This window comes from Mus musculus, chromosome 8 (genome assembly GCF_000001635.26).
Source record: "Mus musculus strain C57BL/6J chromosome 8, GRCm38.p6 C57BL/6J".
Classification (NCBI taxonomy): domain Eukaryota; kingdom Metazoa; phylum Chordata; class Mammalia; order Rodentia; family Muridae; genus Mus; species Mus musculus.
In genome coordinates this window covers 21,064,664-21,081,141 of record NC_000074.6, presented here as the reverse complement: position 1 = coordinate 21,081,141, position 16,478 = coordinate 21,064,664, and the positions used below count along the sequence as shown (strand labels likewise).

The window sequence follows — 16,478 nt, the reverse complement described above, 5'->3', positions numbered from 1 at the left end:
ACAGACAAATTGTGATAAAAGCTGCATGGTACTGGTATAGTTACAGACAAGTAGACCAATGGAATAGAATTGAAGACTCAGAAATGAAGCCACACACCTACGGTCACTTGATCTTTGACAAGGGAGCAAAAACCATCCAGTGGAAAAAAGACAGTGGTCACTTGTATATATTATCATATCATCTGCAAATAGTGATTTTTGACTTCTTCCTTTCCAGTTTGAATTCCTTGATCTCGTTTTGTTGTCTAATTGCTGTGGCTAGAATTTCAAGTACTATATTGAATAGGTAGGGAGAAAGTGGGCAGCCTTGTCATAGCCTTGCATGAAATGTAAGCTGTTGAGACCCAGGGGTGTTTGCACATTTTGCTCAGCTGCTCCCGTGTATTTTCACATCAAAAAAACTTTCCGCATGACACTCTGATTAAGAGTCCAGAGTGTTCCAGGAAAGGAGGGCAAGCTCCACAGAGAAGTGGACAGATACCCTGCACTGACCATCAGGTGGCATGGCTGTGCTAAAAGTTTGTCTTTTTACAGAGAGTCTTCAGAGGACTCAGTGCAGTAGGGTTGGGCAACAGGCTCCAGTCTACTGAGCTCTAAATATTACTACACTTGTTCCAAAGCCCGTATTCCAAGAAAAGCAAACAAGACCTTGTAAAAGAGGCTGGGATCTATGCATTAATAGATCTTTTGCACATCAGTGAGAATTTGAGCTCATCAAAGCCACCACAACCCTTTGTTAGCACTTTGTAATTTGGAAGACTTGGAAATCTCTTCTGCTATTACTAGAGTTAAACTAGGACCTTAAAGTGTCTTAAGGGGGTAAGGAATTAACATGGAAGCATCCTCATATATGCCTGTTGAATTTGGTGGGTGCTTGCTAAAAACTGGAAGCTTAGGGTTTCCAGGTCCCTCTGCAGGCCACTATGTTTGGTTCAGGTTTCAGGCACCTGTACAGGTGGCATGAGCTGGTATATTGACTGAGGATACTGTCTCTGGGTCCTGATCACTCTTGCTGTATCTCTGTGTGTCACAGGGTATCTGGTCAAATAAGTAACATAAGTCACATTTTCTAACAGCTCATCATCAGTTGAGAAAGGTAGATAAAGGTGTCTTAAGGTACCTACACCTAGATATCTGAAGATATATCTGAATACCTGAGCACATGGTATGTGTTTGTGTGTGTGTGTGTGTTTACAGTCACTCCACTATATATCAAATCCAGCTTCCACAGATACGTACAGATACTTCTTCACATGTTGTATATATCTGGGTGAGACTTCCTGCTTTGCTTCTTGTCTTAGAGACTTTGACTGTTCTGAATAGACACACCAAGGAAACTCTCTCTCAAATGTTGCCATAAGGACAACATTTGACTGTGGTTGGCTTACAGGTCATCAAGTCAGGGATATGGCAATATTCAGGCTGGCAATGCGGAGGAGGATCTCAGAGTTGTACAGCTTCATCTGAGGCTGCTAGCAGAATATTGACTTCCAGACAGGTTGGATGAGGGTCTTAAGGCCAGAACCCACAGTGACACACCTACTCCAACAAGCCCACACTTCCCTAAAGTGCCACTCCCTGGACTGAGCATATACAAACCATCATACTTCTTATTTGGTGCCTTTTCTACTTAATACTTCTTACAGTATTGTTTTTAGAGCTGACACACTTATAGAAATTCAAAACCAGACATATGATCTTGTCCTGCCCTGCTTGTCAAATCCTAACATTTCGAATGTTGAGAGGAGTTTCTCTAAAAAGGTAGGTCATTGTGACAACGTAAAAGTGAAGATAACCATGTTGCCTACCTCCCACATGGCTGATGGCTTTGATAGTGGTTCAGATCTAAATGGGCTGTGTTATAAAGTGATAGATTCGGATGCTTGCAACAGCATTGGCCTTTCTTATTATGCATCAGGATCCTGTGTGAGAATGATAACCTTGACACTCCTACAGGCCAAAGATAAGTTTTTTATGTGTTTTGGTTTTTCCAGACAGGGTTTCTCTGAGTAGCCCTGGCTGTCCTGGAACTCACTTTGTAGATCAGGCTTACCTTGAACTCAGAAATCTGCTTGCCTCTGCCTCCTGAGTGCCAAGTATTTCTAGCATTCTGTTACTTGGTTCTCAGAGTCTTGCTTGGGACAATAATCAAGCACACACAGAGAGAATTGCTGTAAAAACTTTATTTGCATAGAAAGGAAGAGGGAGGTCTAGAGCATAACACCTGACAAGTAACAGTCCTTTTCAAATTCTCAAGTCATATGACAAATATAATCTTCTTGTTCCTAGTGCTCAGCAGCAACAGGGTTGGAAGGTGTGGCCCTGGTAAGTGCTGGCCCCAGAAAAACGTTCTCCAAAACCACAATCTGTGAGTCTACAATCACAGATCCAGTCTGACTTCATATCTGGGGATAGAGATCATATGAAGTACTTAGTTCCTGAATCAGCAGGACAGAAGAGGTCTGGGCAAGATATGTGCTGGGTAAAATGGGTTCTCCTTATTGATCATTACTGCCAGTAACATGAGTTATCAGGATCAATATAATATCTAAAAACACATCTCCAAACTAAAGTATAATAGACACAGTTAAATAGTCCAAGACTAACCATTTAGATCTTGAAGAAAACACTATCTATTAATTCTCTTTATTTATTTATTAATTCTCAAGTTACTCACAAACAATTCGTTGCAGAAAGAAATTGATCTGTTTTGTTCTTGCTGTTCAGTGAGGAAAATAATGAAGTAATAAAGTGACCTGGGTGACCCAATTTTAGAGATTATTTGTACTCTTCTCTATTGCATGTCTCTAGCATGATGATATCTCTCCCCTGCATCTTGGAGAGTACTGCATTTATCCCCTCCAAATGATGTGGAAATATCCTGGTCCTCCTTGATCAACTATTCCTGGTCTGGAGCCTCCTCAGTACTTCCTTGGGGAGAACCTGCCTGCATGTGCAGGGCCAGCAGGAGAAGGGTGGTGAGCAGAGTTAACATCCTCAAGGCAGTGGGTTTTCTAGGAGATTAAAAAAAACAAAAACAAAAACAAAAAACCAAACTACCAGGATCTGTTGAGGTAAATCTCCTCCCAAATATGCCCCAATGAAAACACAACACAGTTAATATGATAACATGCTGTGCACCTAAATTTGGCACATCTACCACAGCTTATGAGACCCCTTAGAACTTGCAGTTTCTCCAGGCAATGTGCTTTTGCTCTGCTTTTCTTTTTCCTCCTAGTCTGGCTCCTCTTCCTCTTCCATTTTCTCCTTCTTATCTCTCTCCCCCCATTCTGCTCCACCTTCCCTTTTACTTGCCCTATCATTAGCTCTCCTTTATTTTACAAATTAAGATGGGAAGCAGGTTTACAGGAAATCACCTGAGCCTTGACTCATTCCTGGTTCACAACCATTTACAGCAGAACATAATTAACATCAAATAAAATTAGCCCCAGGGCTATCCACAAGATTTCCCCCTTTCTGTTCAATTAAAAGACTATTTTATCTCAGATATAAATGAACATAACTATTACTATTTTGTAATTTATAAAGTACAAGAGATCTAACACCCAGTCCATCATGTTTGTTAATTAAACAGAACCTCTGTCATTTATCCTTACTTAAAAGACTTATAATTCTGTATCTGGCTATGTCTTGCCATCTAAAAACCATCCCCTGAAAACTGTTCCTCTCAAAATAAAAAGCCTGGGTTGGATAGGAGACTATGTAGTTTTTCAACCCCATCAGAAGTCCAAGAATGACTGATATATAACTGAAAATATATATTAAAACCTAAAACAGATTCCAAAAGTTAGCCAGTCCATAGAGACCTCTGATCACCTGGTCAGTCCCTTACTTCAATATGTTGGAGCATCAATATTCAGCCTACTGGACACAGTCCTCTGAAAGACTTAGAGAAACAGGAATATTAAAGACTAGTTTACTCTGTCTCGGCAGAATCCAGCAGTCCTTTACTGTAATTGTGTCCTTTCTTTGGACAATATTATGTCTGTAAATGAAATGAGGCAATTCTTGCTTAGTGGCTGTTTTGCCACAACTGGAGTAACTCAAAGATGCTCAGTTTCTTCTTTGAATCCAAGACAGAGAAGGCTGTCAGGAGCACACTGGTCTCAACAACAAATGAATTAATAACATGAAAGGTCACATTCTGTGGATTTCTGTTTTTGAAAACCAACTATGTATTGTAACCTTGACTGTTGTCTGTTAACTACTCTCAGTCACTAATTAAAAATCTGAAAACAGTCTAAAGATAAAGCCAGAGTCATGAATTTCCTATTTGGCCCTTAACTCACAGGCTTACACATCTCAGATCTGTTTATAATAACAGCAATAGAAGGACTTAGTCTAAGCCCTGTACTTCAAATTTGTCAGTACCAAAGACAACCTATAATACCCACTCCCAGCCCTAAAGTTTAGGGAACTGGGACGACAACTCTTTATAACTTCTTCAAGCTGAATATGGGTGTTGAGATATTTTTGAAGGGAGGGGGAATGGTAGGGAAATGGGGGAGTTAGTTGGCCTTAAGAAGGCCACACCAATGATTGTATTAGTCTCTGATGTCTGTGTCCTGACTGGATCCAGATGAAAAACCAAGACATCAGGTTTTCAGGCAGGTCAGTTCAGCATGTCTGATGATGAAATTAAACAAGACTCTATATTCTGTAATATATAAATCTCAAATGAAATTTTAGTATCATTAAGATAACCTTTTTGTTTGATTCTCTGGAATCTAGTTCTCATGGGTGGTCTCCCTCTATCAAATCTGATCCATATAACTATGGAAGGTATAAATAACTTAATCATCATTTACAAAAACACAAAGACAAAATATTTTTCTCCAAATCAGCATATCCTTCAGCTGGTAATCAGGAAAACCTGTAGCTTGCCCTCTGTTCTAGAGGAACAATAAAATAACCACAACACTCAAAATCACACACATTTTAGAAATTTAGGCCTTTCTAATTTGTCATGTTAGGATTTAAACTCAAAATTCTCATGGAGCACTCATTAGACAGAATATGAGTCTCCTGCAGACTTTATTAAACCATTTTAAAAACAATAAATTCACACTTCTATTTTCCTTTCCTTTCCTCTTTCCTTGCCTCTTTCTTTGCCTCTTTCCTTGCTTTTTTCTTTCCTCTTTCCTTTCTTCTTTCCTTTCCTCTTTTCTCTTTCCTGTCTACATCTGCCTATAAGGAGCAGCTTGTCAAAACAGGATAAAACCCAAAATTCCTGTGGAGCCAATATTAGACAGAATATGAGTATCCTGTAAGACTTATTAGGGTGTTCTCTACCTTGAGCCACAGACATAAATTAACACCCATTATAATAGCTATTTGTTGTGATCTCTACCTGGAGCCACAGACTTCTATTAATTAATTAATACCTGTTCATAGCAGGTAATTATCACTGCTCTCTCTACTTGGAGTCAATGACTAACATATCCTATCTAATTCTGAACATGAAATTTCTCATAATTAATAAGCTCTCTGCCTAGAGCAGTCATCCTGTCTGTTGTGTTCTCTACCAGGAGCCACAGGCATTTATTTATACCTTCTATCTATTGTTTTCTCTACCAGGAGCCACAGGAATTTATTTAATTAATACCTATTATTTAATTATTTCCTATTATAATATTTACCTCTTATGCTCTTTACCTAGAGCCATGGACTTCTATTAATTAATACCTATATTCATAGCAGGTGAATCGACTAAAGGGGACCTCATGAAATTGCATAGGTTTTGTAAGAAAAAAGACACTGTCAATAAGACAAAAAAAAAAAACCACCAACAAATTGGGAAAGGATTTTTACCAAACCTATATCTGATAGGGGACTAATATCCAACACAAGCAACACCATTAAAGAATGGAGTACAGAGCTAAGCAAAGTATTCTCAACTGAGGAATACCAAATGGCTGAGAAGCACCTTAAAAAATGTTCAACATCATTAATCATCAAAAATTCAGGTGACAGCAGATGCTGGCAAGAATGTGGAGAAAGAGGAACACTCCTCCATTACTGTTGGGTTTGCAAGCTGGTACATACACTCTGGAAAACAGTTTGCTGGCTCCTCAGAATATTGAACATAGTAATACCCAAAGATCAAGCAATACCACTTCTAGGCATATACCCAGAAGATGTTCCAACTGGTTATAAGGACACATACTCCACTATGTTCATAGCAGCCTTATGTATAATAGCCAGAAGCTAGAAAGAACCCAGATGTCCCTCAACAGAGGAATGGATACAGAAAATGTGGTATATTTTCACAACAGAGTACCACTCAGCTATTAAAAACAATTGATTTATGGAATTCTTAGGTAAATGGATGGATCTGGAGGATATCATACTGAGTGAGGTAACCCAATCATAAAAGTACTCACGTGATATGCACTCACTGTTAAGTGGATATTAGCCCAGCAACTTAGAATACCCAAGAAACAATTTGCAAAATACATGAAAATCAAGAAGATGGAAGACCAAAGTGTGGACACTTCATTGCTCCTTAGAATAGGGAACAAAACACCCATGAATGGAAGGAGTTAAAGAGACAAAGTTTGGAGCTGCAATGGAAGGATGGACCATTCAGAGACTGCCCCACCCAGGGATCCATCTCATAATCAGCCAGCAAATGCAAACTCTATTGCATATGGCAGCAAGATGTTATTGACAGGACTCTGATATAGCTGTCTCTTGTGAGGCTATGCCAGTGCCTGGCAAGTATAGAAGTGGATGCTCACAGTCATCTATTGGATGGAATACAGAGCCCCCAATGGAGGATCTAGAGAAATTACCCAATTAACTGAAGGGGTCTGAAACCCTATAGGAGCAACAACCATATAAACTAACTTGTACCCCCAGAGCCTGTGCCTCTAGGAGCATATGTAGCAGGTGATGGCCTTAGTGGCCATCATAGGAAAGAGAGGCCCCTTGGTCTTGCAAACTTTATATGCCTAAGTGCAGGGGAAAGCCAGGGCCAAGAAGCGGGAGGGGATGGGTCGTGGGGCAGGGCAGGGGTAGGGTATAGCGGAATTTCATCATAGCATGTGAAATGTGAATGAAGAAAATATCTAATAAAAATTGTCTAAAAATATAGCTGTCTCTTGTGAGACTAGGCCGGGGCCTAGCAAACACAGAAGTGGATGCTCACAGTCAACTTTTGGATGGATCACAGGGCCCCTAATGGAGGAGCTAGAGAAAGTATCCAAGGAGCTAAAGAGATCTGCAACCCTATCGGTGGAACAACATTATGAACTAACCAGTACCCCAGAGCTCTTGACTCTAGCTGCATATGTATCAAAAGATGGCCTAGTCGGCCATCACTGGAAAGAGAGGCCCATTGGTTAGGCAAACTTTATATGCCCCAGTACAGGGGAATGCCAGGGCCAAAAAAATGGGAATGGGTGGGTAGGGGAGTGGGGGGGATGTGGGAGACTTTTGGGATAGCATTGGAAATGTAATTGAGGAAAATACGTAATAAAAAAAAGAATTTCATGAATTCATCATTGTTAATAGCTGAGTAGTAATCCATTGTGTAATTGTACCAAATTTTTGTATCCATTCCTCTGTTAAAGGACATCTGGGTTCTTTCCAGCTCACGGCTATTATAAATAAGGCTGCTAAGATCATAGTGGAGCATGTGTCCTTATTACATGTTAGAGCATATTCTGGGTATATGCGCAGAAGTGGTATAGCTGGATCTGCAGGCTGTACCATGTCCAACTTTCTGAGGAACCACAAAACTGATTTCCAGGGAGGTTTTATCAGCTTGCCATCCCACCAGTAATGGAAAAGTATTCCTCTTTCTCCACATCCTTGCCAGGATCTGTTGCCACCTGAATTTTTGATTTTAGCCATTCTGACTGCTGTGTGGTGAATTCAGGGTTGTTTTGCTTTGTATTTCCTGATGACTAAGGATGTTGAACATTTCTTTAGGTGCTTCTCAGCCATTTGAGTTTCCTCAGTTGAAAATTCTTTGTTCAGATCTATACCCCATTTTTAAAGTATGGTTATTTGATGTTCTGGAGTCTAACTACTTGAGGTATATATATATATATATATATGTTATTAGTTCCCTTTCAGATGTAGGATTGGTACAGATCATTTGCCAATCTGTTTGCTGTCATTTTGTCCTATTGACAAATTGTCCTTTGTCTTACAGAAGCTTTGCAATTTTTGAGGTCACATTTGTCTATTGTTGATCTTACAGCATATAACATTTGTGCTCTGTTCGGGAATTTTCCCCCGGGCCCATCTGTTTGAGGCTCTTCCCCACTTTCTTCTCTATAAATTTCAGTGTATCTGTTTTCTTGTGGAGGTCATTGATCCACTTTGTCTTGAGCTTTGAACAGGGAGATAAAAATGGGTTGATTTGCATTTCTTTATATGCTGACTGCAGGTTGAATCAAACTTTTTAAGAATTATATTACTAACCAGTCTGTGTTTTGGCAATGCTTGTGTGATTTTCCCATTAGCCAGTAATTTCTGTCCTTCACAGATAGTTGAGGTCTAGACAGAAGAATCTTTTTTTTCCCATTTTTATTAGGTATTTAGCTCATTTACATTTCCAATGCTATACCAAAAGTCCCCCATACCCACCGACCCCCACTCCCCTACCCACCCACTCCCCCTATTTGGCCCTGGCATTCCCCTGTACTGGGGCATATAAAGTTGGCTTGTCCAATGGGCCTCTCTTTCCAGTGATGGCCGACTAGGCCATCTTTTGATACATATGCAGCTAGAGTCAAGAGCTCCGGGGTACTGGTTAGTTCATAATGTTGTTCCACCTATAGGGTTGCAGATCCCTTTAGCTCCTTGGGTACTTTCTCTAGCTCCTCCATTGGGAGCCCTGTGACCCATCCATTAGCTGACTGTGAGCATCCACTTCTGTGTTTGCTAGGCCCCGGCATAGTCTCACAAGAGACAGCTACATCTGGGTCCATTCGATAAAATCTTGCTAGTATATGCAATGGTGTCAGCGTTTGGATGCTGATTATGGGGTGGATCCCTAGATATGGCAGTCTCTACATGGTCCATCCTTTCATCTCAGCTCCAAATTTTGTCTTTGTAACTCCTTCCATGGGTGTTTTGTTCCCACTTCTAAGGAGGGGCATAGTGTCCACACTTCAGTCTTCATTCTTCTTGAGTTTCATGTGTTTAGCAAATTGTATCTTATATCTTGGGTATCCTAAGTTTCTGGGCTAATATCCACTTATCAGTGAGTACATATTGTGTGAGATCCTTTGTGAATGTGTTACCTCACTCAGCATGATGCCCTCCAGGTCCATCCATTTGCCTAGGAATTTCATAAATTCATTCTTTTTAATAGCTGAGTAGTACTCCATTGTGTAGATATACCACATTTTCTGTATCCATTCCTCTGTTGAGGGGTATCTGGGTTCTTTCCAGCTTCTGGCTATTATACATAAGGCTGCTATGAACATAGTGGAGCATGTGTCCTTCTTACCAGTTGGGGCATCTTCTGGATATATGCCCAGGAGAGGTATTGCTGGATCCTCCGGTAGTACTATGTCAAATTTTCTGAGGAACCGCCAGACTGATTTCCAAAGTGGTTGTACAAGCCTGCAATCCCACCAACAATGGAGGAGTGTTCCTCTTTCTCCACATCCTCGCCAGCATCTGCTGTCACCTGAATTTTTGATCTTAGCCATTCTGACTGGTGTGAGGTGGAACCTCAGGGTTGTTTTGATTTGCATTTCCCTGATGATTAAAGATGTTGAACATTTTTTCAGGTGCTTCTCTGCCATTCGGTATTCCTCAGGTGAGAATTCTTTGTTCAGTTCTGAGCCCCATTTTTAATGGGGTTATTTGTTTTTCTGAAGCCCACCTTCTTGAGTTCTTTATATATGTTGGATATTAGTCCCCTATCTGATTTAGGATAGGTAAAGATCCTTTCCCAATCTGTTGGTGGTCTTTTTGTCTTATTGACGGTGTCTTTTGCCTTGCAGAAACTTTGGAGTTTCATTAGGTCCCATTTGTCAATTCTCGATCTTACAGCACAAGCCATTGCTGTTCTGTTCAGGAATTTTTCCCCTGTGCCCATATCTTCAAGGCTTTTCCCCACTTTCTCCTCTATAAGTTTCAGTGTCTCTGGTTTTATGTGAAGTTCCTTGATCCACTTAGATTTGACCTTAGTACAAGGAGATAAGTATGGATCGATTCGCGTTCTTCTACACGATAACAACCAGTTGTGCCAGCACCAATTGTTGAAAATGCTGTCTTTCTTCCACTGGATGGTTTTAGCTTCCTTGTCGAAGATCAAGTGACCATAGGTGTGTGGGTTCATTTCTGGGTCTTCAATTCTATTTCATTGGTCTACTTGTTAGACAGAAGAATCTTATAAAGGTATCTCATCATGTGGGCTCCTTCACTGTAGCCTTACCTTAAGTGTGTCCTTTGTAGCTAGGCCTCAATGATATATGAAAAACGTTACTTTCATTAATTAAAGATCATTGTGGTATGCCTGGAGAGTAGAGCAAGAGATACAGCACTCTTCTGTCCAGACCATGGGAAACAAGAGCAGCTGAAACATCTTGGACAGACTTCTACTATTTATGAGTTACTTGTGATGTCTTAATTTTTTTGTGGGCTAATTTTTATTGGTTCCTTCAATCACTTGTGGTTCAAAGACAGTTACGAAATGTGGAAAAGCTGGGGGCAAAGGGGTGCTTCTCAGAACGACTTCTTATTTATGTTGTCTAGCTCTAGATCATACCCATTTGCCCATATCTGCTCACTCTGAGGAGATTGTACTGCAAAGCTCTGTGTCTGAAACTTAATCATTGGAATGAGAAAGTATGAAAGAGTACACGGGAAATGTATGGCCTAAAATCAGGGTTTATGCTTTGTAGAGATGACTAGGATACATACTAAATAAACATGTACAGAAGGATTTAAAAATTAGGTCTCAGTGAGCCTCTCCAGGGCCTAAGTTACAACTCTTGGGACGAGTTAAGCCATTCAGCAGATTAAGGACATTGCTGAGATTGTACATTAGTTCTGCTGTGAGACTGTGCAGGTTCTAATGGAGACTCCCATGTGATTGAAGGATATTTATCAATCATTCTCTGAAAGGACAGCACTCAATGTTTCTTGGAGACTGAGTACAGCTAAACAGTTCTCTAGAGCCATGTGAGCAAAACAATCATGACATTGTTCCTTGAAACGTAATGACTTCTGAATGTAGCACTGGTTGGCAGATGGCAGAGAGATTGGAACTAGCTAGACTTACCTAGTGATTCATTCTCAAAAGTATTGTTCCAAGACCAGTATTGGCCATGTATAAAGACAATGTTACACCCAGAATGATCAGCATGGTCATTCCATTGTGGAGATGCACTGAATTTCCATTATACAGTCCCTAAGAATAAAGACAGTACTTTGAGATGACCTCAAATCCTCTGACACTGCTATCAAAATGCAGACTTGTCCCAGCTTCCGTTGAGCATAAAATTGGTCATGTCTTGACCAGTGGCAAAATCTCATACTTGTCAACATGCTGTATTTGTCTCCATGATTCAAAGTGTTAATATTTCCTTTTTTTCCTTCTTAGATAATGCTGTGACCAGAATGCTTAAGTCCTACTAAAATTAATATATGGCAATCATACTCCCAAAGGTTATGACATTCACAAGAGGAGTCTTCTGTCAGGGGATTGTGGTAAAAGGAGAGAAGCCCCAGGGATAGCTTACTTTTCTCATAAAAGAGATTCAGAAAACTTACGTGTCACTTTTTCCATGTGCTGACATCTGAAATTTCATTTATAAACCAGAAAAATGGGACATCACAACAGAGTGAAGTTTTTCACACAATCACCTGACTCAGACTTCATGTATTCCAGAACTGCAGGAAATTGGTAACATCTGCTATGCATAATACAATTATTATATGACTTGTTATGTGCTGTCCTGCTATATAAGACCAAATAAACTAAGGCAGATGTTCACACTGGAACCCATCTGCCATATTTTGAGGAACTCTGAATCTTGTTGGGGGAACCACAGGGAAAGAACTGAGGGCCCTTATCGTGGTAGAACAGTAGTTGTTATGTGTACCTTTATTGGGGAAATATTTTGGTTTATAATGTTTGCAAACATAATTCATCAAAAACCCACTCTACTTCCCACAGGTTGATGATGATCCCTCCCTACTGAGCCAGGATGGATGGGTGTCCTCTGCACACCTGTTCTCAGCTCTTGGCTCCTTCCTAACACCTGTACCTCAGTATAGACTAGCTAAACATGATGGAGAATTTTTCAGCAACAGACACTCTAAATCCTAGAGGACCACTCATCTCTGGGCCCATGGATGGACCAATGTCCAAATAGAAAATATGAGTTAGAACACATGTGTGTGTTGCTTGAACACCATTTCTTCTTGTATTGATATCTTACACAGCAGTAGGATAGGAGAGCATGCTCATTTACATTCAAAATGATAAAATGTGTGACTTGTGTGGATTATTTTGAATATCAACCTTTGTTTTGTCAATGCATTGATGAAGTGGAGACTTCATCTTTTCACCTAGTTTCTGAAGATTAACTCTGAAAGCACATGCTAGATAAGTGGCATATGGTCCTGTCCTATTTGGGGTGCTTTGGTGAACAACTTCTTATTTTTTGTATATCCAGTTTTCTATAATGGGGATGCAAGATAAGTGTGCAACCCATGTGTGGTTCAGGTCTCTGTCCATGGGAAGGGATTTAGTGGTGTTGGCTGTATGGCCTTTGTGATTGCTAGAACATGAGAAAAACTAGCAAGTGTTTGTCATTTTTCTAGAACTTCAGACTACAAAGCCTTTCTAGAACTACCCTACATTCTTTGTGCAATCATATAAGATCCATCAGGAAAAGAAAAAAAAAAAGTTAGGGCAACACTTTTATTTTCTGAATCAACCAATTTTTCTAATCAGAATTCCTCCTTATGGTTCTCAAGTATTTTTGTGAAAATACTGAAGCAGGGGTGTTTCCAGAAACTGAATTCAATACTCTAATTAATACACAAGGGATATGTGATCATTGCTAACAAAGAGCATCTGACATGAAAATGCTGGGTACATGTGTTCTTTGTCTACCCTATACATCATTGTTCTGAGCTGAATCTCAAACACAGCTTTACTGAGGGAAATTCTCAAAGAACCAGGGTCTTCTACATATTGGATCACTACTCAACCATAGAAAGATGGAATTTTCAATATGTGCGATGGTACCTGAGAATACTTTCTGTGTAATATCCAGACACACTAAGAGCACGATATCCTGATCTCACATATCCAAGATATAAAGCAATGTAATGGCAGGCAAGAATAGTATACTTGCTACTTCATTCTGGCAAGGTTGGTCACTGGGTACAAAATTAAATTTAGTTAGGAATAATGAGTTTGGTGAATTATTACACAACAACATGTTGTAAATATTAATGGATTATGTATTTCAAAACACTTAGTACAGTAGAATTTAGGTGTTTCACCATAACAAAATTATAAACACCTGAGGAGACAGATATGATACTTTCCCAACCTAATCATTTCACAATGTCCACATACATTCATAAATTCTTACCAATAAGCATCTAGAATTTTCACCACTGATATAGGTCAGGTTAAAAACATTGAAACCTTGCATTTTACAAGAAAAATTCTCCCCACATTGTAAAGGGGGAAGGAAGAATACATGAGCATATTGCATCCAGGTTCAAGAATTTGCAACCGGGAGAGGTGTTAGAATCAAATCTGGAGAGAAAGATGAGAGAGACTTTTAGCTATATAGAATAGAGGTATTGGAGAAAAATAGTAGAGAGGTTGACCAATGTGACTGTGTCATGTGTTTGCTGATTGACAGTTACTGGAGTTATGCTAACTGTTCCAGGAAACAGAGAACCTATATCCTCAGATAATTACATTCAGAAGGATGACACACATTGAGTTAATTATTAAATTTATTTTGTCCAGGTCACGAGTGACTTATATAAAGACTGAAATGTCTTGTGGGACTATGATAACTGCCTTTTGTTTGCCATCCTATAATTGGAATTCTCTAATATTTGAGGCTAAATGAGTTGTAATGGCTAGAGTTAGACTTTCTCTTCTAGCTCACTCGGTGGATCTAGTCTTTGTCATGGTTGCTATAATCTACCAAGTAGGATGCTTCTGGCATCCTTTTTTCCTCAAAGTGTGATAGGGTATTCAATTCTCCTATCATTGTTCTATCACTATTGAGAGTGCACAACTATGTCTTTTGGGAACCCACACCATCTGTGCTACTAGAAACTGTAATCTAGAGGTCACCAGCACTGCTGTCCTTTCATCAGGACATGGTTTTCCCTGAAGGAATGTGTGATGATTTATAGCCAGACTCTTCATACCGTGTAACGTCACTGGAATCCCTGCTTCAAGACTGCCTACCAACATCTTTATTTATCTTGGATATCTCTGCCAAGCTGCATTAGGCCCTTGAAAGCTGTAGGTTAAGTCACTTGAGTGTACCTTGTAGAGCACACTGCAGTCATTAGACATGCACACTTTCTCTATCGAAACTGTATTTTGTCCTATACCACTGTAGACACTGCAGATTACATACAGGTTATCATGTGGGATGCCCTGCTTTTCATCCTACCCATTCTGTCTCTGACTAACTTTTTCTAATATTGATAAAAGTTGTCTCCACATAGCCAAAAATAACCCACGGTTTAGAAGCCAGAGGCATGATTCAGGCCTGGTTCATAAAAACTTCAACAATTTTTAAGGATACTGTAGCTTCCTAAAAAATATCATTTTAGAACTCTGTACACCTGAAACCCAAAGTGGTACTTGTTCTTAACATATAGGCAATGTGTTTGATAGTGAGGCAAGACTGCCTAAAGACAGTTAAAAGTCACGAGTGGCATATGTGAGGATCATGAACATTCTGAGGTTTCTATACATCTTGTGTCTAAACCTGGAGTCATCCTTAAATTGATAGAATTTAGAGCCAGTATTTTCCAAGTTAAAAATTAAAGTATTCATTCATTGCAAAGGTTTCCTTGAAGGTTCTGATAGTTTATATACAGAGTCTTGACTGAGACTTTTAGCAAAAATTGAAAGAATGTAAACTCACAGGAAGCATATTGCAAACAATTTATTGAGAAGTGATCATCAGACCCCAGCATCAGTGGCCTCAGAGCTGATGGTTGTCATATCTTTGTCATCTGCATATTCAGCTGCAGCAGAATACGAAAGTTAAAAAAAGATTTCTGCAGGTCCCAAAAACGCGTTCTCTTCTTTTGCAGCCTCTTATTCTACAATAGCATATCAGCTTTTTTGACACTGGAGACACATAAAGAATCCGGCAATAAGTTTTGCAGTTGGCAGCATGTAATAGTATGTGATCCTATGGGGATATGTGATACAGCATGAATGTGCTGTGTTCGACACAGTACAGCCTTCAGCATGGACATCTCAACCAATAACACACTTCATGGGTGTTGGTCATGTACTTGAGAGCCATTCTGATGTGTCTTTATTTTCTGTGTTCCTTTTGTCACCGTATAGACACTAGGGTATACTCATAAATTGATTCAAAGTTCCTTTACAGAAAGAAAAATTTTTACTAAAACCCAAGTCTAGTCCTGATCTAGAAGTATCTACTCAGAGTATTGGAGCACTCTTATTGTTGCAATTCCCATGTGTATCTTTTTACATTAAAAGCCTTATGAGAAAATAATTCAATTAAAATTACTTTCCTCTCATTACTACTGTTATGAATATAAAAGGAATCAAAATAGAGTTGCCAAGGGAGCCACATTACTCTACCAGGATTCTAGAGCTCATCTTCATCCCTCCCTCAGGAGACTGCAAGCATCCATCACACTGGGTACCACTACTCACATTCATCATGAAGAGCAGACCCTTCTTGGCCTCCAAAAGAGATAGACACAGCCTGGTCCTCTTCCCCTGGCTGCTCCTCAGTATTAGTCTCTTCATCTGTTTTGTGGATAGGATCAGCCTGGACCTGGAAGGCCAGCAGGACAAGGGCAGAGAGGAGGACAAATGTCTTCATGGCTGGGGGTCACCTGGAGAATTGTTGAGCAGGAGCCCAATGTGTGGAGAGTGAGTAGCCAACCTGCATTTATAGGGCAGAGAAAGGTCTACACTTAGAGAAGGCACTCTTTGATGGGAACTGGGAGAGTCTGTTATCATCAAGATCACTTTGATGTTCCTCTGTTCTGAAGGCTACTATCATGATGTTGCAGTGTGTGTTCAGTGACATCAGCCCTTCCATTATTAATTATGAAGGGGCCTTGCTATCTTCCCGTGTTTCCCATCTGCTTGAGTATTTACCTCTCAGTGGTCAGGGAAGTAAAGAGCTAGGCACTTTGTAATTTATAAAGCTCATGGAACAAAGGATTTTTATGTTTTGAACTTGCAGGATGCTCTCCTCAGATAGTCTGGAGCAGAGTTT

General features: G+C 39.9%; 1 protein-coding gene across 1 annotated transcript; it reads right to left on the bottom strand.

Moving 5' to 3' along the window:
- Positions 1–15,140: 15,140 nt before the first annotated feature.
- Defa35 (defensin, alpha, 35) lies at positions 15,141–16,104 on the bottom strand. The gene is made up of 2 exons (NM_001177481.1): positions 15,905–16,104; positions 15,141–15,343 (listed from the first exon to the last, which is right to left on the bottom strand). The coding sequence occupies exons 1-2, from the start codon at positions 16,074–16,076 to the stop codon at positions 15,234–15,236; spliced, it is 282 nt and encodes a 93-aa protein (NP_001170952.1). The 5' UTR covers positions 16,077–16,104; the 3' UTR covers positions 15,141–15,233.
- Between the last annotated feature and the right edge of the window lie 374 nt (positions 16,105–16,478).